The 27,166-nt window shown below is 47.8% G+C and overlaps 1 protein-coding gene across 10 annotated transcripts in view; it reads left to right on the plus strand.

Moving 5' to 3' along the window:
* Positions 1–27,166, plus strand: part of gdpd2 (glycerophosphodiester phosphodiesterase domain containing 2) — a 351,510-nt gene that overhangs the window by 314,806 nt on the left and 9,538 nt on the right. For 7 of the 10 annotated variants that reach the window (XM_072505507.1, XM_072505508.1, XM_072505509.1 and 4 more), the window contains 2 exons: positions 16,058–16,080; positions 26,048–26,089. In XM_072505507.1, the coding sequence (XP_072361608.1) occupies positions 16,058–16,080; positions 26,048–26,089 (65 nt within the window). Of the gene's footprint in view, positions 1–16,057; positions 16,081–26,047; positions 26,090–27,166 lie in introns of those variants that run through there. The other 3 variants (XR_011946672.1, XM_072505511.1, XM_072505513.1) reach the window with 2 other exon arrangements.

A 27,166-nucleotide genomic window follows, 5' to 3' on the forward strand; every position in this document is an offset into this window, starting at 1 on the left:
CACATGGAGTCCGGGGACGGGGATTCCGAAGATGGCGGCGGCGAGGGACAATATGGCAGCGCCCACCCATACAGCGTGGTTGCCGGGGGGCAAAATGGCCACGGCCGCGGGTCGCACGCTGCCTGGGGAGAGAAAGGCGGCGGTGCGCGTTGGACGGCCGGGACCTGCAAGAAAGACTGCAGTGGGCCTTGGGCTTCCGGGACCTGAAGAAAGGACTGCGGTGGGCCTTGGACGGCCGGCATCTGGAAGAAAGGCTGCTGATAGTCGCTGGAGACCGCGGCCACAGCAGGAGCCAGGCAGACCGTGGCATAGTGGCCTTTCTTGCCGCCCCTTTTGCAGGTGGCGGTGCGGGCCAGGCAGCGCGCACACGGATGATTCGCCTGGCCACAGAAGAAGCAGCGTTGGCCGGCGGCGGTAGCGGGCCGTCTTGCCGCGCAGGCCTGCGGGGTTAGCGGGTAAGTCTGGTGGGCTGCCGTGGCGGGGTGCCACGCAGCTCAGGGGGGCGCCGTGCGAGTGGGGGCAAAAGCAGTGCGTTCTTGTACGCAACGTTCATGGACCCTGCCAGGGCCTGTGCCTCAGTAAGGCCCAGCGTGTCCATTTCAAGGAGCCTTCGGCGGATGTCGGGGGAAGTCATACCTGCCATGAAAGCGCCCCGAATTAAAAGTTCCGTGTGCTCGTTCCCCGTCACTGCTGGGCAGCCGCAGTTTTGGCCCAGCACTATTACTGCCCGATAGAAGTCTTCCATTGTTTCATCTGGTCTCTGCCGTCTAGTTGCCAGCAGGTGGCGGGCGTAGACCTGGTTCAGTGGACGGATGTAATGTCCTTCTAGCAGCTCCATAGCTGCAGCATAGTTTGCCGCCCCTTCGATCAGGGGGTAGATTGCAGACCTGACCCGCGAGCGTAGGAGGTGTATCTTCTGCCTTCCCGTGGGGGTGTCGGCAGCCGTGTCGAGGTAGCTCTCAAAACACGCCAGCCAATGCTTAAAAGTCGCAACCGAGTTGTCTGCGTGGGGGCTGAGCTGAAGGCACGCCGGCTTGATGCGGAGATCCATCCTTCAAAAGTACTAGCTGATTAAATTGATGCACAATCAATAACTCTCGAGACAAAGGGGAGTCATATCTAATCGACTTTAATCAGCTAGAACTGTACCCAGCAGCGATGATACAGAAAGTGAAGGCTGCTGGGACGGCATCGTTCTTATACCCTGCCTCTCAGGGCGGGGCTATGTACATTAGCCAATGGTAGACCCCTAGGTCTAACCAATGGTCATTCACCTCTCAGGTACTGCAATACCTGGTATTACCACACCACCCAGGACAGAAACCAGCTCATTTGCCAATTTCATGATGGACAGTCGGGGTTAGACAATACCATTACCCATTTAAGACCTTTGTGTTGGTGGCCCGATTTAAAAAGCGATGTAACCCATTATGTCGAGAATTGCCTTATCTGTGCTCAGAACAATCCTGAACGTTACTCAAAGAAAGGACAATTACATCACACCCGACCTGTGAATGGCCCTTGGACAAATTTGCAAATCGATTACATTGGCCCCCTTCCCCCTTGCAGAAATGGTTTCAAGTGCGGGCTGGTTATAATCGACACCTTTACTAAATGGGTAGAAGCATTTCCCTCACGGACAAACACAGCAAAGACCACCGCTAAGATTTTGACCCAACAGATATTCACACGCTGGGGTCTCCCCCGCAGCATTCAGTCAGACCGAGGTTCCCACTTCACCGGCAGAGTCATGCAAAATGTTTTAACAATTTTTGGGATCAGGCAGAAATTCCATATAGCATATCACCCCCAAATCCAGTGGCATTGTCGAGAGAATGAATCAAACTTTAAAAGCAACCATTAGGAAGATGGTGCAACAGAACAATACCACGTGGGACACAGTCCTCCCATTTGCTCTCATGTTTATTCGGAACACTGTTTCCAGTTCCACAGGTGTCACCCCTGTGGTAGTCACCACTGTTGTATTATATTGTATATACTGCATTGCATACGAGGGTATTACGGTAAAGCCCCTGTACTACAGGTACAGGGATAGATCCCTGCCTGCTGACTCTGCCCAGTAGGCGGAGTATAAATGTGTGTGCTCTCCGAACTGCAGCCATTTCGGCAGCAGCTGTAGGAGGCCACACATCTCTATGTAATAAAGCCTCGATTACTCTCTACTCTCGTCTCGTCGTAATTGATAGGGCATCAATTTATCACACAGAGATTTTACAAAGATGGATCTCCGCATCAAGCCGGATCGCCTGCAGCTGCATCCTCAAGCAGACAACGCCAAAAAGAACTTCTCACATTGGCTAGCTTGCTTTGAAGCAGACATCGGATCTGCGACAGACCCAATCCCAGAAGCACAGAAGCTCCAGATTCTGTACATGCGGCTGAGCTCCGATGTCTTTCCCCTCGTCCAGGACGCGCCTACCTACGCAGAGGCCATGGCCCTACTGAAGGAGAACTACGCTCAGCAGACCAACAAGATCTACGCCAGGCACCTCCTGTCCCTGCGACACCAACTTCCCGATGGAAGATTTCTGCTCATCCTGGTGAGAGACTGTGATTGCCAGGCCGTTTCGGCCGCTGAACATTCTAACCTGCTAATGAAAGACGCGTTCATTGTGGGCATAGGGTAGGCCTACATCCGCCAGCGCCTCTTAGAAGCGGCTATGCCTGACCTCGCGGCAACCAAGAATCTAGTGCTCTAGCTCACAGTCGCCTCACGCAACGTACAGGCGTATGCCCCCGACCGCACGGCCCATCCCTCCTGGGCATCGTGGACCCCGCAAGCGGCCACCCCATCATGGACCCCACGCCTGTGCCGCGCGGCAGCCAACAATCCCGGGAGACCCAAGTGCTACTTCTGCAGACAGACAAAACACCCCCGGCAGCGCTGCCCAGCACGGAGCGCGCTCTGCAAGGCCTGCAGCAAGAAAGGACATTTTGCTGCAGTGTGCCAGGCCCACTCAATCGCCGCTATTGTCCCTGCACCCCACTGTGTGCGGCCAGTGGGCGCCGCCATCTTCCTCGCCTCAGACCACGTGCGGCCCGTGCGCACCGCCATCTTGCTTGCCTCACAACCAATGGACGGAGCCATCTTGCCTGCCCCAGAACACGTGCGGCCCGAGGGCGCCGCCATCTTGCCTACCTCAGGACACGTGCAGCCCGTGGTCGCCGCCATCTTCCCCGCCTCAGGACCCCTGCCCGTCGGGCACCTCATCGGTCCGCTCATCGCCTGAAACCGCCGACGGCCAGCCGTGTCTCGCTTCCGTCACAATCGACCAGTCCCGACCGCACAATCTCGCGACCGCGTCGACAAAGGAGAAGGTCGATGGGCATGAGATATCCTGCCTTCTGGACTCTGGGACCACTGAGAGCTTCATCCACCCCGATACGGTAGGGCGCTGCTCCCTCGCGGAACACCCCATTAACCGTGGCGATCCGGGGGTACTGCATCGCCACCCTCCCCATCCAGGGCATAGAGTTCAGCGGCCTCCGGCTCTACATCCTCCCCAACCTCTACGCCGCCTTGCTACTACGCCTGGACTTCCAGTGCAACCTCCAGAGCCTAACCCTGAAATTTGGCGGGCCCCTACCACCCCTTACTGTACCTGGCCTCACGACCCTTAACGTCAACCCGCCTTCTCTGTTTGCGAACCTCAAACCGGATTGCAAACCTGTCGCCACCAGGAGCAGATGGTACAGCGCCCAGGACAGGACCTTCATCAGGTCTGAGGTCCAGAGGCTGCTGCGGGAAGGTATCATCGAGGCCAGCAACAGCCCCTGGAGAGCCCAAGTGGTAGTGGTGAAAACAGGGGAGAAAACAGGATGGTCGTTGACTACAGTCAGACCATCAATCGGTACACGCAGCTCGACGCATACCCCCTCCCACGCATATCTGATATGGTCAATCAGATTGCACAGTGCATATCTGATATGGTCAATCAGATTGCACAGTACCGGGTCTTCTCGACAGTGGACCTGAAATCTGCCTACCACCAGCTCCCCATTCGCAAGGCGGAACGCACGTACACCGCGTTTGAAGTGGATGGCCGCCTTTACTATTTCCTTAGGGTTCCCTTCGGCGTCACTAACAGATTCTCGGTCTTCCAACGGGAGATGGACCGAATGGTTGACCGGTATGGATTGCGGGCCACTTTCCCATACCTGGAAAACATCAACATCTGCGGCCACGACCAGCAGGACCACGATGCTAACCTTTCCAAATTTCTCCACACCGCCAGACTCCTCAACCTAACAGAGAACAAGGAGAAGTGTGTGTTCAGCACGAACCGATTAGCCATCCTCGGATATGTGGTTCAGAACGGAGTTCTAGGGCCCAGCCCCGATCGCATGCGCCCCCTCATGGATCCCCCCTTCCCCACTCAAACGTTGCCTGGGGTTCTTTTCGTATTACGCCCAGTGGGTCCCAAACTATGCGGACAAGGCCCGCCCAATAATTCAATCCACTGTTTTTCCTTTGATGGCCGAGGCTCACCAGGCCTTTAACCGTTTCAACGCCGACATCGCCAAGGCCGCGATGCACGTGGTCGACGAGACGCTCCCCTTCCAAGTCGAGAGCGATGCAGCAGACGTCACTCTGGCCGCCACACCCTAACCAGGCAGGCAGGCCAGTGGCATTCTTTTCCCGCACCCTCCATGCCTCCGAAATTCGGCACTCCTCCGTCGAAAAGGAGGCCCAAGCTATCGTTGAAGCTGTGCGGCACTGGAGGCATTACCTGGCCGGCAGGAGATTCACTCTCCTCACAGATCAATGGTCGGTTGCCTTCATGTTTAACAACACACAACGGGGTAAGATCAAAAATGATAAGATCTTGCGGTGGAGGATTGAGCTCTCCACCTTTAATTACGAGATTTTGTATCGCCCCGATAAGCTCAACGAGCCCCACCGATGCCCTGTCCCGAGCTACATGTGCCAGCGTAAAAGTGGACTAACTCCGGACCCCGCACGACGATCTCTGTCACTCAGGGGTCACCCACTTTTATCACTTCATTAATGCCCGCAATCTGCCCTACTACATCGAGGAAGTCAGGGCGATCACCAGAGACTGCCAGGTCTGCGCGGAGTGTAAACCGCACTTCTACCGGCCAGACCGTGCGCGCCTGGTGAAGGCTTCCCGCCCCTTTGAACGCCTCAGCGTGGACTTCAAAGGGCCCTTCCCTCCACCGACCGCAACACGTACTTTCTCAATGTGGTCGACGAATATTCCAGATTCCCCTTCGCCATCCCATGCCTCGATATGACGTCTGCCACCGTCATCAAAGCCCTCAACACCATCTTCGCTCTGTTCGGTTTCCCGCCTCCGTCCACAGCGACCGGGGATCCTCATTTATGAGCGATGAGCTGCGCCAGCTGCTCAACAGGGTCATTGCCTCGAGCAGGACGACCAGCTACAACTTCCGGGGAAACGGGCAGGTGGAGCGGGAGAATGGGGCGGTCTGGAAGGCTGTCCAGCTGGCCCTACGGTCCAGAAATCTCCTGGCCTCCCACTGGCAGAAGGTCCTCCCCGACGCACTTCACTCCATTCGGTCGTTCCTGTGCACGGCGACTAACGAAACCTCCCATGAACGTCTCTTTTCCTTCCCCAGGAAGTCCACCTCCGGGGTTTCGCTCCAAACGTGGCTGGCAGCTCCAGGATCCGTTCTCCTCCGCAAGCACGTGCGGCTCCACAAGGCGGACCCGTTGGTTGAGAGGGTACAGCTACTCCACGCAAACCCGCAGTACGCCTACGTAGTGTACCCCGACGGCACCAAGACCCAGTCTCCCTCAGGGACCTGGCACCAGCTGGGTCCCCCCCCCCCCTGCCCCGGCGCCACCCTCCCTTCCCCCAGAGCACCCCACCACAGCCCCCGCTCCAGGACAATTCGTCCTCCCCTTGGTCCCACCCGGGGATGAAGAGGATGTCGACACGCTCCCGGACGACCGACGACCGAGCCGACACCTGACTCGCCACCAGCACTGCGGCGCTCTCAACGACGGATCAAGGTGCCCGACCGTCTAAATTTGTAACCTTCTCTGAAATTTTAATGACAACCTGTATGTAAATAGTTTTCCACCACCCCCGCTGGACTCATTTTTAACAGGGGGTGAATGTGGTAGTCACCACTGTTGTATTATATTGTATATACTGCACTGCATACGAGGGTATTACGGTAAGGCCCCTGTACTACAGGTACAGGGGTAGATCCCTGCCTGCTGGCTCCACCCAGTAGGCGGAGTATAAATGTGTGTGCTCTCCAAACTGCAGCCATTTCAGCAACAGCTGTAGGAGGCCACACATCTCTGTGTAATAAAGCCTCGATTACTCTCTACTCTCGTCTCGTCGTAATTGATAGTGCATCAACCCCCCAAACTCTCATGACCGGACGGCCCATGAAGGGTATTTAGTATTTATTAGGCCTCGATCTGGCAAGCCTCACAGTAACCGCCCTCACCTACGAAAAAGCAGTCCAGCAGGTTACAGATGACATTAAAGCAGCACAACTCGCTGCAGCTGTCCGATTAGGCGCTAGAAGGAAGCAGAGTAAAGCCTGCTTTGACAAAACCATCCACCCTATAGAGTACACAGTCTGTCAGCAAATAATAGTTTCACTTTACAACCCCGTTCTTTCCTCTCCCCCAAACTTGCAGGACCCTACTCCATTTCCGATAAAGTGAGCAGCTCCGTGTTCAAGATAACGTACCCCAATGGTAAAACTGGTTGGTTCCACATCAACCAACACAAAGTCTACGGATCACAATGTAGCCACTCCCTCCACATCTCTCTGGCAATAGGAGACGATTACGCCCCGCCCATCGACAACCTAGTCCGACCCCTACGCCAACCCTCCCCAGCCATGCCGGCATTTATCCCTTGTCTACGCCCACAGACCCGAACTTATCCCCGCCCACTGGTACAGACTTTCACCTTGAACTTGACTCTCAGATTTAATTACTATCCCTGAACACTGGCGCGATCTCTCTGCCCCCAGTCACCCCAGCCCCCGGAACCACGACTTAGATATCTTTGACCCCCTATATGCCCACCCAAGCCACCGCCACAGCCACCGCCTGACCACAGTAACTTGCCCACCACTCCCACCACCCCTAGGCCTCACAACAAACAAGCCCCTCTTTGGCACCGCAACAACTCTTGCAGACTAGTAAGGCATGACGATTTGGATTATCCGACGGCCCACGCAGCCAAGGCACAGAAATGGCAGATACAAGTCTGGCAACTGGGAGATGGTGATGATTAAGATACTGACTCTAGTTTCGGTAACGCTTTTACAACACTGTTTGGTACAGAACCCTGAGGTGTCCAGATGATGAGAAAGAGACACCGCCTAAGTATTAGGGTGTCCAAAGTTCTGATGGAGCCTGCCCGCCTTTTGCCTTCTTTTTTCTACAACATGGTTTTAATTCATGTTGCCCGACACACAATTACTCTTCTGATTCGAGGGTACGACACCCAAAGTCAGTTAATGGCACAAGTTTGTCGAGAAACAGATCACTGTTCTCCCAGTCTTCCACACGACTACAAACTCTGACCGTCCACCCAGGTCACCCAGGTAGGGAGTAACGACACTGATCCCCGCCCTACCTGAGGACCCCAAATGCATCCGGTCTGTTAAGCACGGATAGTGGAGTAACAGCACTAACCCCTGCCCTACCAGGGGTTTCCATCCATTCTTATCCTGCAGCGGCCCACACACACCTCATGTTCCAGTCACTTCATATGCTTTGGAATGGTTCTCTATACTCTGCGTTGCCTTTGGCAGGCCTTAATTTACTGCTCCTTCCCCGACCATCCTGTTTCCCCCTTCCAAGGGACTATGTAACATCACTCCAGGGTGATGGGCCTGTATTAACACTGTCAGTGAGTCACTAAAGAAGGCAGGAGAGTAATAACTACTCGCTGTGAGGAAAGCTGTGGTGCTCCTCAGGATCGGATTTAGTCGAACTCCTGTCTTTCTGCTGACACCCATTCTCATGACGGAGTCTGCATTGGGGGGCGTTTGACCTTGGACCACTGTGTGTGGGAGAGCAGGGAACAGTGGTTGTCAGCAGGCCCGCTATGAAGACTAAAGAGACAGAGGCTTCACATATATCGGATGTGAGATGTTTTAATGGTGAACATTTAATGGTACAGATTTCCATTCTCCCTAGCTGCGAATAGTGATTTCACAAGTGTCCACTTAGTGCTCCTCAATCTTCTTGATCTACCCTGGTCTACAGCTATGTCTAGGTGTCCCCCATGATGCACATCAGAGGTGAAGGCAACCTACTGCTCTCCGTGTCCTGTGGCCTTTGATGACCTTGACGGTCGTCCTCTGGAAGTCCTGAAGCCGGAGGGTTCTGCCAACCTACTGGTGTCACAGGCGTCGCCGTGCCACCCTGTTATGCCCGCTGACTTCGAGATGCGCCGGTGTCAGGAGGGAAGGATTCAGAAGAACTGGAGGCCGCCTTAATCTCCTTGCTGGGAGGTGTTGAGTTGGCCTCCAGAGCTTTCTCCTCCCTGAGGGTGCCTGTAGGGCCCTGGTGATTCCATGGGATGGAGGCACAGCTGGAGTGAGCTCCAGAAGTCTCTGCGTCATCTGGCACTTCCCGTCCTGGAGGCTCCCTATTGTCTGCACCATGGTGTCAATGCCCTCAGCGATGGACCTCAGTGTCTGGACCATGCCCTGGAATGCCTCGGCACTGTCCTTCTGCATCTGGGACATGGGGCTCATCAACTAGGGCATTATGTCGAGGAATTCAGCCATGATGGTGAATAACTGCCATGCCTTGGATACCACCACTCAAGGCATGAATGTCTTGCTTTAGGTTTTCCACTGCAGTCACCACCCTAGCAGTGTTGGCCTGGGTGCCATGCATTGCCAGAACCATTGCCCATGCCTGAAAGCTTTGGGACTTCTCCAATCAGCCTTGCAGTCGCTGGAATGTCACTGACACCCCCTCCTAAATGTCACGGCTGTGTCCTATCATCTGCATTAACTCCGGCAGAACCTTGTTGGGACACAGCTGAGTCCTGGGATCACTGACTGCTGTCTTCCTTGCTCCTAAAAGCTTTCTGGTCTTGCAAAATAAGATTATTTTGAAAACATGACTACTTCAGTCAAACACATCTAACCCAGGCCTTTAACCCTTAAATTGGCAAATGTTTATGATCCAATATATCTAAAATCCTGCATTTGTTACACTGTCCACTAATGTCGCCAACCGAGGTGTGTGTCTCTGCGCGGGTAGAAGCTGCAAGTGATAGCTGTGACGCATCACTGGTGTTCTCCACGGAGCTCTCCTCCGAGGTGTTCTCTTGGGTGGTGGGGGGGTGGGGCTATGACTCCGGATGGCCCGGCCTCATCAGATGGCGATCCTGGAAGACAATGGACATGTGGTCAGTGAAAGGGAAGGATAATTTTGTGGGATGTCAACAATTCATTTCAGACATGTTTTCTGGGTGAAGAGGCAGTGGATCCTCACCTCTCTGCCACAGACTGACCTCGCTGTCTGTCACTGTTCTCTCCTTGGGCAACCCCACGATCTCCAGGACCCGTTCCTCCTAGGGGGTGAGGACGCTGATCTCTGCGACTCCTACCCCCATCTTTGCCCTTTCCCTCTTATTATGGGCTATCGTCTCCTGCGGGAGGAAAGAAAGGAGATTGTGAGCTGCATGCTTGATGGGTCAGGGGTGTCTATGCCAGGTGGCATGTGTGGGCGCCGCACCTAGACATGAAGGGTTTGTGCTGGTTGCTGCCAGGGGATTTTGAGGAACAAGCTTGAAGATCGGATGTTGGGAGGGTCCGAGGTGTCAGCCAGTGGATTGGGGGAGGGGGGGGGCCTGACCCTGCTGCTGGTTCTCTGACCACCTCGGGGGAACAAGGTGCCCCGCCTCTCATCCACGACGTCGAGAAGCCTGGCCAGGTCAGCAACCCCAAAGCAAGGAGCAGGTCTCCCAGCTGCCATCCTTGTTTCTTTATTGCGAGTGAGTGCTGAGGGTGTTTAAAAGCAGCTCCCTATTGTTTGAGGCAAGCAGCTGAGGTGTGAGTCGGGTAAATCAGACGGTGAGGGAGTCAGGCATTTCGATACTCACATGGGAGATCATTTTTGGAACTAAGTGCAGGTGAACACAAGCCATGATCTCGCCATTGCAACTGGTGCGAAACACCCCACAAGCTTGCCCAAAATGACACTTTGAAATTTCTTGGTTGAATCACGCTCTACATACTGTTTTTCCAATCTGTTACGTCTAACAGTCAGGATATTTGACTTCAATGTTTTTTTTCTAACTGTTCTAACATTCCAGTGTAGAAAACTACATCTGCCATCTATCTGTCCACTTTGCAAATCCATCTATGTCTGCCTCTAATCGCACACGGATTAAAAACCGTCAATTTGATACAACACAAACCTCCGTATTATTCTTCTCATGTCCTTGCATCTGGCCATTTGTTTCAGTGCCATAAGATTTGACCATTTGTTTACCAACCATGTCAACGTTGTGTAAATCACAGAATAGTCCCGACTCTTTGAGGAGGTAGAAGATGTGTGTGAACGTTGCGGGGGGGACCCTGCAAACCACGTTCATGTGTTTTGGTCCTGTCCAAAGCTGGAGGATTACTGAAAGGAGGTGTTTAGGGTAATCTCTAAAGTTTTGCATGTGAAACTGGATCCGGGCCCTCGTGAGGCCATATTCGGGGTGTCAGACCAGCCGGGGTTGGAAACGGGCGCGGAGTCAGATGTTGTAGCCTTCGCCCCGTTGATCGCCCGAAGGCGGATCCTGTTAGGGTGAAGATCAACCTCTCCTCCCCTTGCCCTAGCGGGGCCCCGTGCCCGTGGTGGGGGGACCTACTGGAATTCTTAATGCTTGAAAAAGTCAACTTTGAACTGAGGGGAAGGATGGAGCAGTTCTACAATTCATGGGCGTTATTCATTATGCACTTTCGAGAATTGGATCACATCGAACATTAGGGGGGTTGGGGACTGGGAGAGTTAGGAGAGAGGGACTGTATGTGTCAATGGTGACTATGGGTGATTCCTGATTCCTTTTTGTCATTTGTTTTGTCAACATGCGGGCCAATGTCTGGAGTTTGGTGGGAGGATGGGATCGTTGTTATTGATATGGGGATTGACATTACATTCGTTGCTGATTATTGTGTATTGCTGGGTGTAAATTTGGGAGAAAATGTGAAAAAGGAGGAGAATAAAAAAATATAAATTTTTTAAAAATCACAGAATAGTTTCTTTTTTCAGAATCCTTAAATAACTGGGTTTTAACCCTAAGGCCAATTTAGAATCATATTTGCTTCCTTAGCAGAATTCAACAAACTCAGCACAAACCAGAAATCAAACCTGGAACTTTCTAGTCTGTGCAATTCAGTTCTGCACGACAGAAGCATAAACAAAGAAACAGTGAAAATGTATGGCCCAGTAGGAGGGCATTGAGCCTGATATACAGAACATTTACCCATTGAGCCATGAGAACTAATGTGAGCAATTACTGGCGGGAATCTACATCCATCATGCTAACTCTTGAATGATCCATTGCAATGAGGTTTGAACCTTGATCATTGTTTGTACCTGTCACAGAATCCAGATATTTATAAGGAATGAAATAACATATTAAACGTATTAATAGAAAGCATTACAGCTACTACTGCTCCACCAGGTAAAGTACAGTTACCCTGAGAGCAATAAAATTAATTACCCATGCATACAATAGGCATGGTTTTCATTGCTGTACAAATAGGCTTAAGTGTTTTGCACAGAAGGTGTTAAATGATGGAATAGATTGCCATGTGAGCCAGTGGAGGTTGATCATATAAGACAAGTTCAAATGAAACCTGGATTTGTAACTGGAGAAAAAAATTGATGGGAGATTTATATCGTAGAGTATATTTTTAAGATGCTGGGACTTCCAACCTACACATTCCTGTATTGATGTCCTCTGCTACCCTGTATGTAAGCTTGTTATTGATGATATATACCTCAAACTTTTCCCTTGCTTTATCTGCTGTACTGCTCCTGTCCTTGAGATACATTTTCTCTAGGAGGGGTAGTTGGAAACTGGTCCGCCACTACCACTAAAGGTGCCATTGTTCATAATGCCAGAAGAATTTTTAAAAATTGGATTTTTTTTCATCTTGGATGTCCATGGGGGATTCCCAGATAAAACTAAAAGTGTTCATTTATCTTGGGATCCACTGATGTACCATGGAATTTATGGCATGAAATCTGCTACCTCCCCCCCCCCACCCCCCTCCCCCCCCCCCACCCCCCTCCCCCACCTGCCAACACCCCCCCCCCCTCCCCAACCAATCACCCTATGGAGTTGCGGGGCCCATATGTTTACTTTCTACATCCTGCTCAGCAAGAATATTTGGGGCTTGGAGATTGATGGGACGAGGCTCTGTATAGAGTCAACGCTACCTCCTCATGAGCTAGGCTCAGCCTAATTCAATTCACGGTGGTGGACAGGGCACATTTGACTAGAGCACGAATGAGTGGTTTTATTTAGATGTAGAAGATAGGTGTGAGCAGTGCTCTCGGAGCCCGGCGCATCATACACACATGATCTGGCCCTGCACTAAACTTCTGGACATCTGGGTCTCCTTCTTCAGCATCATGTCAGGAATTCTTCGGATTGATTTGGAACAATGCCTTTTGGTGGCTATTTTTGGGGTCTCAGATTTACCGGAGTTGCAGACAGGGGTGAAAGTGGATGCTCCTGCCTTCGCTTCCTTGATATTTTGAAGGCAAATGCTGTTTGGTTGGAAGTCCTTGGTCCCGACAAGAAACTGGTTAACTCTTGGAAGCTTGTACTCCAGCCATTTCTCAAAACTAGCGAACTTTCCATTTACAAATAAATCACCAAACCACTCTAACCCTTCTTCCCTCCTAACCCCAATGGATGAGGATAAACCGTCGGCACAAAATGATGTTTTTCACAACTTGGGGCCAACACCGACATAACACCCAGTTTAAAATGCCGCCTGAACTGTCCTCATATCCTCAAGGTAAGGGCGGCACGGTGGTGCAGCGATTAGCACTGCTGCCTCATGGCGTCGAGGATCCGGGTTCAATCCTGTCGCCGGTCACTGTCCGGGTGGAGTTTGCACATTCTCCCTGTGTCTGCGTGGGTCTCAGCCCCACAACCCAAAGATGTGCAGGGTAGGTGGATTGGCCACGCTAAATTGCCCTTTAATTGGAGAAATTTATATTAAAAAAAGAAGAAAATATTCTCAAGGTAGCCACCAGCACCTTTGGCAGTCCATTTTGGCAGGGAAAATGGAAGGGGAGCGGTGACCAATGCTCTCAAACTGGTGACATTACAGTCATTCTTCTCCATCCGCCCCCAGATGGACTCTGTCCCTCTATAGCATGGTAGCACAGTGGTTAGCACAGTTGCTTAACAGCTTCAGGGTCCCAGGTTCAATTACTGGATAACAGCAAATTACTGCGGATGCTGGAATCTGAAACGAAAGAGAAAATGCTGCCAGATTTGCTGAGATTTTCCAGCATTTTCTCTTTTGTCCCAGGTTCAATTTCCGGCTTGGGTCACTGTCTGTGCGGAGTCTGCATGTCCCCCCCCGTGCCTGCGTGGATTTCCTCCGGGTGATCCGGTTTCCTCCCACAGTCCAAAGATGTGCAGGTTAGGTGGATTGGCTATGCTAAATTGCCCGTAGTGTCCAAAATAACAGTTAGGTAGGGTTACGGGGATAGGGTGGAGGTGAGGGGATAGGGTGGACGTATGGGCTTAGGTAGGGTGCTCTTTCCAAGGGCCGGTGCAAACTAAATGGGCCAAATGGCCTCCTTCTGCCCTGTAAATTCTATGAAATTCTATACCACCCCCCGCACCTTTTCAATATTCGCTATCCAATAGTAGCATAACAAATTGGGCAGTGATAGGCGCCCTGACTGCCTACCCCTTTGTAAAAAGGGGTCGTGCCCGCCCAAATAAAAGACAAGATCATCTTATTGACTCCTGCGAAGGGAGATTTCGGTTAGAAAACTGGAAGGCACTGAAACAAAAAATAGAAATCTTGGGAGGATATTCATTTTGACCGGCTGAACCCTCCCTGCCAAAGTCAGCGGAAGGTTATCCTACTTCTTTAGGTCAGCCTTCACTGCCTTAACCAGGTCCCCAAAATGTAACTTCTGTGACGAGGCCCAGTCATCCGGACTTCCAGATCATTAAAGTTGGACCCAGCAAAACAAAAAGGCAATTTTGCCAGATCAGCTGCCTCCCTGGGAGATTCACCGGAAAGCATTTGTTTTTACCCAAATTTAATTTATATCCCAAGAAGGATCCAAACTTCTCAAGCAGCTTCATTATATCCTCTACACTGGAGAGAGAGAGGGTCCGCCACATACAGTAACTGACTGTCAGCATACAATGACGCCCTGTGCTCCCTCCCCCCTCTCTCTATCACCCTCCACTTTATGGATGACCTCAATGCAATAACCAGAGGCTCAATTCCCAAGGGAAACAATAGCGGGGGAGACCGAACACCCCTGTCTTGTGCCTCTCAGTTGGAGATTTTTCGAACTTCAAGCGTTTGGATGGACGCTCGCATTGGGGGACCTATATAAAAGCTGGATCCAAGATATAAATCTAGGCCCAAAGCCAAACCTCCTCAAAATCTCAAACAAATAGCCTACTCCACCCTATCAAAAATCTTTTCCACATCTAGTGAGATAATCACCTCTGACTCAGGGGCTGGAGAGGGAGACAAAACAAGATTAAGCTGCCGCCGAACATTGGCCGACAACTGGCATCACTTAACAAACCCCGTCTGCTCCTCCAATATGACCTCTGGAAAGCAGGGTTCCATGCGCCTAGCCAGATCTTCACCAACAACTTTGCATCCGCGTTTAATATTGAAATGGGACGGTACGACCCACACTCCGTCGGTTCCCTATCATTCTTTAAAATCAAGGAGATCGACGCCTGTGCAAATGTGGCTGACAACATGCCCCTAGTCATAGAGTCCTGAAACATCTCAAGCAGCACTGGGGCCAGCAACCCGGTAAACTTCTTACAAAATTTGGGAATCAATCGGGAATCCGTCCTTACCCAACTGCATCAGATCCACACCCTCCATAACCTCCTCCAAAGTCAGAGGGGCCTCCAGTACCTCCCTTTCCTCCTGTTCCACCACCGAAATAGCCAAACCATCCAAAAAGTCTAACATTGACAAGCCATTCTCCTGGGGCTCTACCCATAAATGTTCCGATAAAATGTCTCAAACGCCTCATTAACCTTTGCTAGGGCAGAGACCAGTCTAACCCCAGCATCTCTAACCTGCACAATTTCCCAAGAGGCCGTATGTCGTGTCAACTGGTGTGCCACTAAGTTGACTTCCCCATGCTCATAAAAAGCCCCCCTCAAACGTCACAGCAGTCACACCACCCTATTCGTTGACAGCAGCCTAAACTCCTCTGTAGCTTCTTCCTAGCCAATATCTCTGGTGTCTGATTGACTGAATATTGACGGTCCACCTCCAAGATGGCATTCACCAATCTCTGCTTCTCCACCCTCTCACTCTTCTCCTTGTGCAACTTAAAAGATGATCTCCCCAGTTTGCTACTGGAAAGTGCAAAAAGTGAGGAACAATGGGCTGGATTCTCCATCGGCGGGATCCTCTGCTTCACCGACAGCGCATTCACGCCCACAAATTTCCCGATGGCTTGGGGATGCCTACAATGGGAAACCCCATTGGCCGGTTGCTGGGACAGAACACCGGTGCGGCGGGACGGAGAATCCTGCCCATGGTTTTCCTGTTCAAACTCCATTTGTGCTATGTCAATTCTAGCATACCCACCAGCTACATTTTAAATTGGCTTACCTAATAAAGTACATGGACTTTCCCGGTTTACATGGTGCGTTCTTGCATTGATCTACAGACAACTATTGAAACTCCAACTGAGTGATATCAGCAAGGGTGGATGGGTTTATAACACCAGTCTTTGTTGAAGTCATGCATGGGTAAAGTCTAATGATATTGTTTGCTCAAGGATTAACACCTGTTTCCTTTTCCATAGATCAAAATACAAGAAGATTAAAGGTAATATCATTTTTATGGTAGGATGGTACAGATTGGCAGTGGGATTGTGTTGCAGTGATAATGATAGCAGTATTCTTGCCTAACAATTGTGAAAATCTCCTTTGTTGACTCCACTTTTTCTCTTGAGATTTATTAATTCTTTTCGTGTATACATTGTCAAAATCCCATGATTAGATTTCAACCAATTTTAAGACCCCCTAGGCTAGTGCATGGCAAATTCCAGCCCCACTTCCCACTTGACCCGGAAGCGCAACACAATTGAAATTAAGAAATCATTCTTAGAAAAACACCCAAAGACTTTGGCACTTGGCTGCTCAATAACTACAGTCACTAAGTTTGTAAATTTAAACACAATTAATTTTATTAATAACAATAACTATGAATAAGTATGCAGCAAATACAACTGGTTAACTATTATCTAATCCTAAACCCCCTCCCCCCAATTAAACTCGTCCCATCCTCTAAACACACACAACACAGATGAACACAGAGGAGAAAAAGAGGGGTGTAAAATAATAAGTAAAAGGAAAGAGTCTTTGTTTCAGATGGTGGTCTTCTAGCACACCTTCCTGCAATATAGGCTTTTAGTTTAAGGTTTCTGCTTTCCGTCTGTAATGACTTTCATTGTGGATTCACTCAGGTCTCTGCAGTTTCAGAAATAGAGCAGCTTTTCTGGAGAAAAACAGGAGAGAAAGAGAGAGCAGCTTCTTTCCTCTGAGCTTCCAGGGCCCTGACTGTCCTTCCTTGGTTCTCTGAAAAAAATTGTTCCATTTGGGCAAGATCCAATCACTGCCTGTTACCGGGCAGCATACGGCCTTTTGGCCAATTCATTGGCCACCAGCCAACCAATCGAACCAAGACCCACTGATCTCTTGGCAGCCAAACATTCAGGCCGCGATTCTCCAAAATCCCGGCAAAGTGTTGATGCCGGTGTAAACACCGGAGTGTTTCACTTGGCCCAGTGATTCAGTGGCACACAGGGGGCCAGCATGGCGGCAGAGTGCTCCACGCAGTTCTGGCACCGATACGCGGCCCTGCACTGCCGGCGCGGGTGTTTCCACGCCGGCACATGCATCTGGTGGCCGCTTCCACGCTACGCAACATGGCGTAGCAACACAGTGGGATCTTCTTCCCAGATCGCTCGCGCCCACCGATCGGTAGCCCCGGGCCGTCGTGTGAAATGAAAATCACTTAGTGTCACAAGTAGGCTTCAAATTAAGTTACTGTGAAAAGCCCCTAGTCGCCACATTCCAGCGCCTGTTCGGGGAGGCTGGTACGGGAATTGAACCATGCTGCTGGACCCCCCCGGAGTCTGATCCCCTCGCCCTCCCTCACCAGGATGGCCACCGCGGCCACGGGTCCGAGCTCCAGCCGGGTGGTACCATATGTGAACCACGCCGGCAGAACTCGGCCGGTCAACCGCGGAGAATCACTGCGGGGTCCTCTTTTAATGCCCCCTGACCAGTGCGCGTTGACCGTGCGCGTGCGACTGGCGCCGATTCACCAGTCGCTGGAGAATCGCGTCCCGGCGTCGGAGCGGCGTGGCAGGAATTTTCGCTGTCACCGACGACTCTCCGACCCGGCACGGGCTCGGAGAATCCTGGCCTGAGAGTTCTGCTGTCCGAAGTTCTCTTTTGTAACATTTGAATTCATCACTTCCCCTGCTCAACTTAAAGAGCATCCATTAAGCACACATGGATCAAAATAATAAAAGTGAAAATAAGGAAAGGGGAAATAAGGGAATCGACAGGAACAACCATTACACAATTGTTCAAGTCTGAGCATCCATTAATCGAAAGGGTAATTTTTGCATTCCTATATTCTCACTCGGGACCAAATTCACAGGCAGCAAAGGCCAGAAAATCAAACTAATCCACATCTGTGATCCTTTCAAGTATGGCTTCCTCATTTGTAAGTTAGGATCATCCAAATCCTTGGTTAGATTTCAGCCTGTAAATCAATCCTGAGTATTCATTGTGCAAATCAATTATATTCCATTCTATATCTCACACCTCTGTATTTGTCATTTTGCATAAAATCCATTTAAATGTCTTGAATGGATTCCAATCTGTAATTCATTCATGGTGTAAGACCCCTTCGCTCTGGCCAGGCTTTTGTCTCTGCTCTTGATATCAATGACATACAGCAACTTGGATTTGTTTCACGAAATGTGATACACCTTCATGAAAAGTCTAAGCAATAATACATACTCACAATGACACTGGTTGCTTAGGAATCCCGTGAGCTATGGTCCATCTCATGTGGTTAGTCCGCATGATCTCAGAATTGCTGACCAGGTCATTCTATCAGCTGCAGTAACAATGTCATTGAATGCTGTGGCTCTATACACCTTCTTGACCATGGTCCAGGTGCATGGATTTGATTATGTATCTTGGGGTGGGAAAAGAGCCATTCATACATTCCTGGGTGAGAATTTTTGAGTTCAATTTCGGTAGATCAAGTGTCTGTGGCAAAACCACTTCAGGGGCATACCCTGACGTGTGTTTGTGTGTGTGTTTGTTTTTAGTCAAAACTGTTTTTATTTTTAAAAGTTCAATGTGAGATTCAGCAATGTCTTCAGTCAGAATGTTTGACCTGTCTCCGTCCAGTGTTTGCCCAGTAACCACCGCCCCCCCCCCCACTCCGAGTCAATGCCTCGTCAGTCCCAGTCAGAGCCGATTACCCTCAAGTCAAAGGTGTAGTGATATGTATCTATGAAGATATATAAAGGGGTAATGACTACATCATAGTGTAAGACAACCATTAGATGGCAGCACTAAATTCATGTATGTATATGTGGACACTGTTGCTAACTTTGGCCGTGTTTCTTAATTTGGCGCTGTTTAATTACGTTTGCTCAAGAGTCGCCAGGTATCTTTTGACACCGCCACAAGGTTCAGAACCGAATACTGATCAATGACTCGAAACACCAATTAGTAAGTTCAAAAGCAATGCTCATTTATTTACACACAGTCAAATCTACTCATGCAAAAACTCTACAAACTAAACTACCACTATTACTAAAGCCTATACTTAGCTTTGGGTGCCCACTCAGTCAGAGGAACAATGACCATTGCTCGGTTCTGAGGCTGCTGGGTTGAGCTGTTTACAGGATAGCAACTTGGAGCGTCTATCTCTGAGCGTGCGTTGACTTTGAACTTATTGGTCTGGTGTAGCTGCTGGGCTGGTCTCTCTCTTCGCTGAGAGCCAAAGCCAAAGAAGAAAGAGTCTCCCTTGGGTGATACCTCTTATACTGCAAAGGGCTTTGTGCTCTTTTGGGCAGGCCTTGAACTTGGCCTCAACTAATTGGGCCTTTCCCAATCATTCGTATCGCTCTTCCTCCAATAGAGGGGTGGTTCCCTGATTGCTGGGCGTGGTCTGCTTTGTTTTAGTCTCTTCTGGCGCCGGTGTGTCTGCCTTTACATTGTGTATCTAAATGTTTCCCTTTTGTCCCCGGTGATGGCTCATTAGTATGTAGATTGCTTAGCAGTTTCTGTCCTGTCTGAGAGCTTAAGGTTCTAATCAACAGAGAGACCTTGCACCTGCTTGTTTCTTAGTATTGTCCAATTTTCCCTGCATTCTTTGCGAGTGTCCATTTTGTAACCGGGACGTGGCCATCCCAGATGGCTACAACACAAAGGATCTTGGGACTCCTAGAACCAGGAGTGACTAGACAGCAGAGCGTTAAAGAGATATAGTGTAGTTAGCATGTGTAGTTAAATATAGTTAATACTTATTCTGAATTACTTTATCACCAGTTATTGTTCTGTAAGAGTGAACAAACTCATCTAAACATTATTTAATTCGTTATTCAATCGAACCTATTTGCTTTAAATTGAAGAAGATTGGTAGTTTCTTTTGACTCTAACCATCAGACCATTCTGGAAGTGTAAAACAAAGAGTAATGACATATTACAAAACAAGTAATATATCATGGTACCAGGATTTGGCTTCAGTGAACTAGCTAGAATAATATAGTAAGATCAGAAAAAGAAGAAAACGTTAGCAAGTATTCGACTCGAGAAGCATCGCAGCAAACAAAACCTTTGAAGACAAACAACTCAATGGACAAAGCTCAAGCTCCTCGACACCTAAGGATAACTGGTAATTTGAATGAAACTGGAAGCTGTTTAAACAGCAATTTCAAATTTATCTGGAAGCATCAGATTTAACTAACGCAGCCGATGCTCGCAAAATTGCATTGCTTTTAACTCTGGCTGGTCAACATGCAATAGAAATTTACAACTCTTTTCAATATTCTGCTGGTCAGGACAAAGCTAAATTTGATGTTTTTCTTAACAAATTCGACGACCACTGTAAGATCCAGACAAAGTGGACTTTTGAACACTTCATTTTTCATTGATGATTGCAAAACAAAGGGGAATCGTTTAATAGCGTTCTACCAGTTCTAAGACTGCTAGCACAATCAGCACTGCATGATTCTTTAATTCGGGACCAAATTGTGTTTGGGATCAGTGATGAGCACCTCAGAGAAAGGTTACTGAGACAAAAGGATTTAACGCTGGAAATAGCAATTGAAAAATGCCTTGCTCATCAGCAATGTAAGAATCAGTACCAAGAGTATTTCATCTGTGAAAAGGGCGTGAAAATCCACCATGAGGTTGAGTGTGTCAATGTTAGGCTTTGTCAACTTTTTAGGCAAATTCATCTCCAATTTGTCAACAAGGACAACAGCTCTAAGACACTTAATGAAGAAGTCTACCCCTTTTGAATGGACAGAAGACTATCAGAAACAGTAAGTTCAGCTAATGACTGCACCTATACTAGCCTTCTTTGATCCTACAAGGGAGACACAAATATCCACCGATGCATGTCAGGATGGGATAGGAGCAGTACTCTTGCAGAGGGACAACAGTTCATCTTGGGTTCCTGTTGCGTATACCTCCAGAGCGATGACACCGACAGAATGTCGATATGCTCAAATCGAGAAAGAATGCTTGGGACTTTTAACAGGAATACTGAAATTCCATGATTATGTCTATGGACACCCCACTTTCACAGTAGAGACAGAATACAGACCGTTGGTGCATATAATTGACAAGGATCTCAATCACATGACTCCACGACTCCAAAGAATCATGATGAAGCTAAGAAGGTACGACTTTGACCTCATGTATGTCATGATATGCAAAAATGCAGCTAATGAACACATAGAATAGGACACGACCAATGAGCAATCAGGACACTCAGGGGTGGTATCTCACTATAAAAGGGATGAGGCACTCACACCCCGCCTCTTTCCACAGACCAACATCTACAGAGTGAGACAGGGTGTATTCTCAGCATCACACCCCAGCATGTGGCTTAGAGCAAGGCTGGTTCAGTTAGACTGAGTTACTACATTTAGATTAGCAGAGAGTCGAACTCATTGAAAACTGTGCTAAAATTTTAATAAAACACATTGAACTCACTTCAAAGTCTGGAGCATCTTTACTCAAAACTGCATCAAGTGGCAGCTTGTGTTTTTCCAAATTACATAACAGAACAATCTGCACACCAGGAAAAGATTTAATCATAGCGGATGCGCTATCACGCTCCATAACGTCTGCGAGTGAACCGTTCGAGTTCTTACGTGATGTTGAAGCTCAAGGACAGCTCTGTGCAGAAAACATACCTGCAACGGATCAGAAGTTAAACATTAATCCTAACTGAAACTAAGAAGAATGCTGTGCTGCAATGTGTCATTCACCATCTCCAGAATGGATGGCCAAAACGGCAGTTCAGAAATGTTCAGGTGGATCTGCCGATCGTGGATGGACTACTTCTAAGACTCACCGGATAGTAATTCCACTGTGTCTTCGACCGATGATACTTGATCAGATTCATGAGGATCACCTCGGGATTGAGAAGTGTAAAAGACGGGCGAGACAAGCAGTCTATTGGCCAGGAATAAATCGAGACATAACTGACATGGTTATCACCGGTGAGACGTGTCAGAAACATCAACCTGCGCAATGCAAGGAGACTCTGAAACAACATGAGTTAGTCATCACTCCTTGGGCCAAAGTAGGCATTGACCTATTTCACTCGAATGGTTGTGATTATGTATTAATTATCGATTACTACTCCAAATATCCAGAGGCCATGAAGCTACCAGATTTAACATCCAAGTCAGTCATAAAAGCCAGAAAGTAAACGTTTGCAAGACAAGGGATACCCACCACTGTTATGTCAGACAATGGACCATGTTTTGACAGCTACGAATGGGCCGAGTTCTCAAGGCAGTACAATTTCACACATGTAACATTTAGATCTCACAACTCACAGTCCAACGGCAAGGAAGAGAAGGGTGTATACACCATAAAACAACTAATTAATAAACGTGTGGATTCTGTGGCAGACATCCATCTTCTGCTTTTATCCTACAGAGCTGCTCCACTAGCAACTGGACTTTCACCGGCACAAATGTTGATGAATCGGGATTTCAGAACTACATTAACATTCATTCAACTCCAGAATCCAGAGTACTAGCCAGTGTTGAAGAAAATGGATCGGCAACGTGCTCGTTATCAAACATATTATGACATGCAGGCAACTCAACTGGAAACATTAACTCCAGAAGACTTCGTAAGAATTAAAATACCGGATGGAGATTGGTCTGCCCTTGCAAAAATCATAAGACAAGCAGCACCATGCTCATATATTGTAAAAACCGCAGAAGGTACAATTATACGAAGAAATCGAGGTGCACTACAAAAAATTCGATTAAACAAAGACATTTTTCCTGATTTTAAGTTTGAATGAAGCATTATTTCATGACACTTTGCAAACACCAGAAGTAATGATGACATGCTCAAAACAGTCAAAACTTCATAATCGCCTCCTCGCCAACTCAGAAGATCGACGCGATGACGGAAGAAACCAAATAGACTGAACTTGTAAAATATTCACTGTCATTTGTATGATCATTGCTCATTTTGCTTTGTACAGATATACATATCATGTTTATTGTATTATAGTTATCCATTTTTGGGATTCAAGGCTTCCAGGAAGAATAGAATAGGAAAATAATATGATGATAGGCTTAGAAGAGAAGTAGCAGGCGGTTTCCATGGGATCCAAACACTACCATAGACCATGTGAGGCAAATGACCTGTCCATGTGCGGTACATTTTCTGCAATATCATTCTCTCTGCTGCCCCTATTACTATCCATTTCCTGATGTGGGTTATCCGTTTGGTCTCTCCTCTCCACCACTTGTGTTATTTCGCCTTCTTCACTCCTTGTCCACAGTCCTTTCGCTTTGTACTCTCCTCTTCTTCTTCCCTTCTTTTACTTTATTCCTTTTTCTCACTCCCTCATCTTTCTTTGTTCCTTTACTCTTTGTTTATTAATCCTCCTTTTTACTCATCTCCTACCCTTTCTGATACCTCCCCTCCCTCATTACACCCCTCTTCTTCTCTCTTCACCATTTCCCTTTTCCTCTTCCCTTCTTGTTGCCCTCTTCTTCTTTGTCATTTCCACATTCCACATGTCCCATCAGTGTTTGATCTCCATTTTGTTTTCCCAGTTTAACCTAACATCCTTGGATGCGTCACTATTTCCTTATTCGTCTCCCTTATCATCCTCTTCATTCACTGTTACCCTCAATATGTTCCTTTTCCTTTCTCCCTTCCTCAAAACATTCTTAACTCCTACCCTCACCCTTTTCCAATTAATTGCTCTTTCAATCAGTTGCCCCGTCTTCCCTCAGTATGCCTCCTTCTTCCCTCAATTTGCCCCCTTCTGTCTTTTGCAGCGCTGGGTAACAATTTAAAATTGGAAAGCCTGTTGTTCATTTTTCAAAGTGCTCAGTGTGCTAATTACTCTAAACGGTGACCCAACTGTGGAGAAGAGCCAGCAAAGCCATCAGAGATAAGGGAGTCATTCTCATGCCCCCACTACCCTATTTCCATCTACATTTATGTACAGCAGTGGAAACAAAATTACAAGCTAAAAATAACCCTTCTATTCAACAAGGAAGGGAGGCAGAAAACGGGACATTAAAGGCCTTGATATTTGTCATGGAGAAGATGTGAGAATCAATCATTAACCTGGGTACTTAGAAAAATTCAAGGTAATTGGGAAATATCAGCATGATTTTGTGAAATCAATTTGTTTTTTGAAGGAATAACATCTGCTGTGGATAGAGGGGAGCCTGTAGATGTAGTGTACTTGGATTTCCAGAAAGCATTTGATATGGTGCCACATCAAATATTTTGCGAAAAATAAAAGCTCCAGGTGTAGAGGGTAACATTTTAGCCTGGATTGAAGATTGGGTGGCTGGAGTAAAACAGGGAATGTGCATAAATGAGTCTTTGTCTGATTGACCCAGGATGTGACAAGTGGAGTCCTCCAAGGGACAAATTATATCAATAACTTAGATGAGTGGAGTGAAGGCATGCTAGCTAAATTTGTAGTTGACACAAAGATTCATGAGAAAGTATGTTGTGAAGATGACATATGGAGTTTGCAGATAGTGCCATGTGAGAGTACATTTAAGATATGGGTGTTTATAAATGGGTGTATATATAAGTATCTGTAGTGAGAGTACCTTTAAGAAATGGGTGTTTATTACTACAATGATGTCAGAGAGTGGGTAGAGATGGGCTGTCTGTCAGCTTTTTACTTTCGTTTTAGGCTGTTTGCTGTAGGTTATGTTTTAGTTTCGTTTTCAGAGCTGGATAGCTGCAGCCACAGCCAGGTGTATTAGAGTCTCTCTCTGTCATCTAAAGAATGTAAATCGATCCTTTGGTGATTTAAAACTAATAGCTGCTCTCAGTAGTGACTTTAACCTGATGTGCTTCTGTTGAAAGGTTTTGTTTTAAGTCTTATGGATGTTAAAAGGAAAGTAAGAATTACTTAATGTTGTATTCTTTGGGGGTTGTATTTGAATTAATGGTAGCTAAGATGTTCACTGTATGTTTTAAAAAGGTTGACTTGAGTTCATAGAATAAACATTGTTTTGCTTTAAAAAACACTTTTCCATTTCTGCTGTACCACACCTGTAGAGTGGGCCATGTGCTCCCCAAATCACAATCTAGTAAAAGTTGTGGGTCAGGTGAACTCCATGATACACTTTGGGGTTCTCTAACCCTGGCCCATAACAATAGATACAGATAGGTTAAGTGACTGGGCAAAAATCTGGTAGATGAAGTATAATGTGGGAAAGTGTGAAGTTGTTCACTTTGGCAGGAAGAATAATAAAGCAGAGTATTACTTAAATGGAGAACAATTGATCAAGGTCGATGTGCAGAGGCATTTAGTTATCCTCATAAAAGAGCCACAAAACATTAGTATGTAGGTACAACCTGTAATCAGGAAGGCTAATGGAATGCTATCCTTTATTACAAGAGAAATTTAACATAAAAATAAAGATGTTATGCTTCAGTTATGTAGGGCATTGGTGAGACTGAGCCTCCAATACTATGTGCAGTTTTGGTCTCCTTATTTAAGGAATGATATAAATGCATTGGAGGCAGTTCCACAGAGGTTTACTAGATTCATACCTGGAATGAGTGGGTTGTCTTAAGAGGGTAGGTTTGCAAGTTTAGGCTCGTTTTCACTGGAGTCTAGAAGAGTGATGGGTGTCTTGACTGAAGTATATAATATTCTGAATGGTATTGATAAGGTGGATGTTGAAAGGATGTTTCTTCTTGTCGGTGAGACAAGTACTGTTATAGGTTAGGGGTAACCCTTATGTGAAAGAGATGAGGAGAATTCTTTTCTCTCCAGAGGGTTGTGCAACTTTGGAACTCTCTGCCTCAGAAGACGGTGGAAGAGAAGGTTATTGAATATTTTAAAGGTGAAGGTAGATAGATTCGTGTGAGGCAAGGAAATCAAAGGTTATCGGGGCTAGATGGGAATGTGGAACACAACACAGACAGATCAGCGACAATCTTATTGAATGGCGGAGCAGGCTCAAGGGTTTGCTTAACACTTGTTGCCCACTTATTCTCATTTTCAGGTGAACCACAATCTTATCAGCCAGAACTTCTCGCAGAAACAGGTGGGGACCTCATTTAAAAAGTATCAGATGATGTACTTATGATCTTAATGCAATTTGTGTCTCTGAATGCATAGCTATCATCAGTTCCTGATCCGCCCATAATTGGGACGGTACAGTTGCGAGGTGGCCATTTTGAGAAATACTTAAAGGGATCTTCAGTTGTTTTTAAGTAAAGTATTCAAAATTTTGGGGGGCATTTTGTTGGTATTAAATTGTGATTTTTTTTTTTCTACTTGCATGATTTTAAATTGCTTTTAGTTGCTGCAGAACATTCTGAATTTTAAAGGAGGTTCCAGCAATGAACCTTTTTTCCTTTACCGGGTTTCTTCTGGAAATTCCACTCTGGCAAAAGGACAAGAAGTAGCATTACCAAGGAACAAACAGAGCTGCAGATACTTCAAAGAGATGCAGCAATGCTCTCAGAAATCTTTAACCTCCAGCAACGTTCATCCTTGAGGTGGAGAACTTGGAAAATTCCAAGGTCAACCCATCTGCCTTTAGGGGAAAGTGCCCACAAAGACGGGATCTTTATTGTTGGGAGCAGGTGCAGGTTAGGGCCGTGCCAGATGACCCAGGAAGAAGTTTGGATGCAGCTACAAGGGCTGCTGGGTGCTGAGGCAGGCTCTTTAAAAGCTTGCCTCCTCTGTGTTGAGGGACTTGGCGCTAGTTAAAATAAAAACACCAAAGGTCCTCCAACTCTCACCCTCCACACTCCCTCACCCCTCCCCCCTCCATTACACACACACAGATATTCCCATGCCATCTCCCCATGTCAGGCTGTAAGCCTAATCCAACCCCCCCCCCCCCATAGCCTCTCATGCCCCCTCTACCAAGCTATAATATTCCACCCACTCCTCATAGCCACTCATGCCACCAATGACACACATTTCCATGGTCCCTCACACACCCATGCAAACTATGGCATGCCACCCACCCCTCATTGCCCTTAATGTACCAATGACAAGCTGCGGCGATTCCATGCCTATCAACCCACAAAACATTACATGGAACCAAATATCCCAAAAAAGTCTCCCAGGAGTTATACAGACTTGAAACATGGGGCTCGATTCAACCAAA

Source organism: Scyliorhinus torazame, chromosome 5 (genome assembly GCF_047496885.1).
Source record: "Scyliorhinus torazame isolate Kashiwa2021f chromosome 5, sScyTor2.1, whole genome shotgun sequence".
Classification (NCBI taxonomy): domain Eukaryota; kingdom Metazoa; phylum Chordata; class Chondrichthyes; order Carcharhiniformes; family Scyliorhinidae; genus Scyliorhinus; species Scyliorhinus torazame.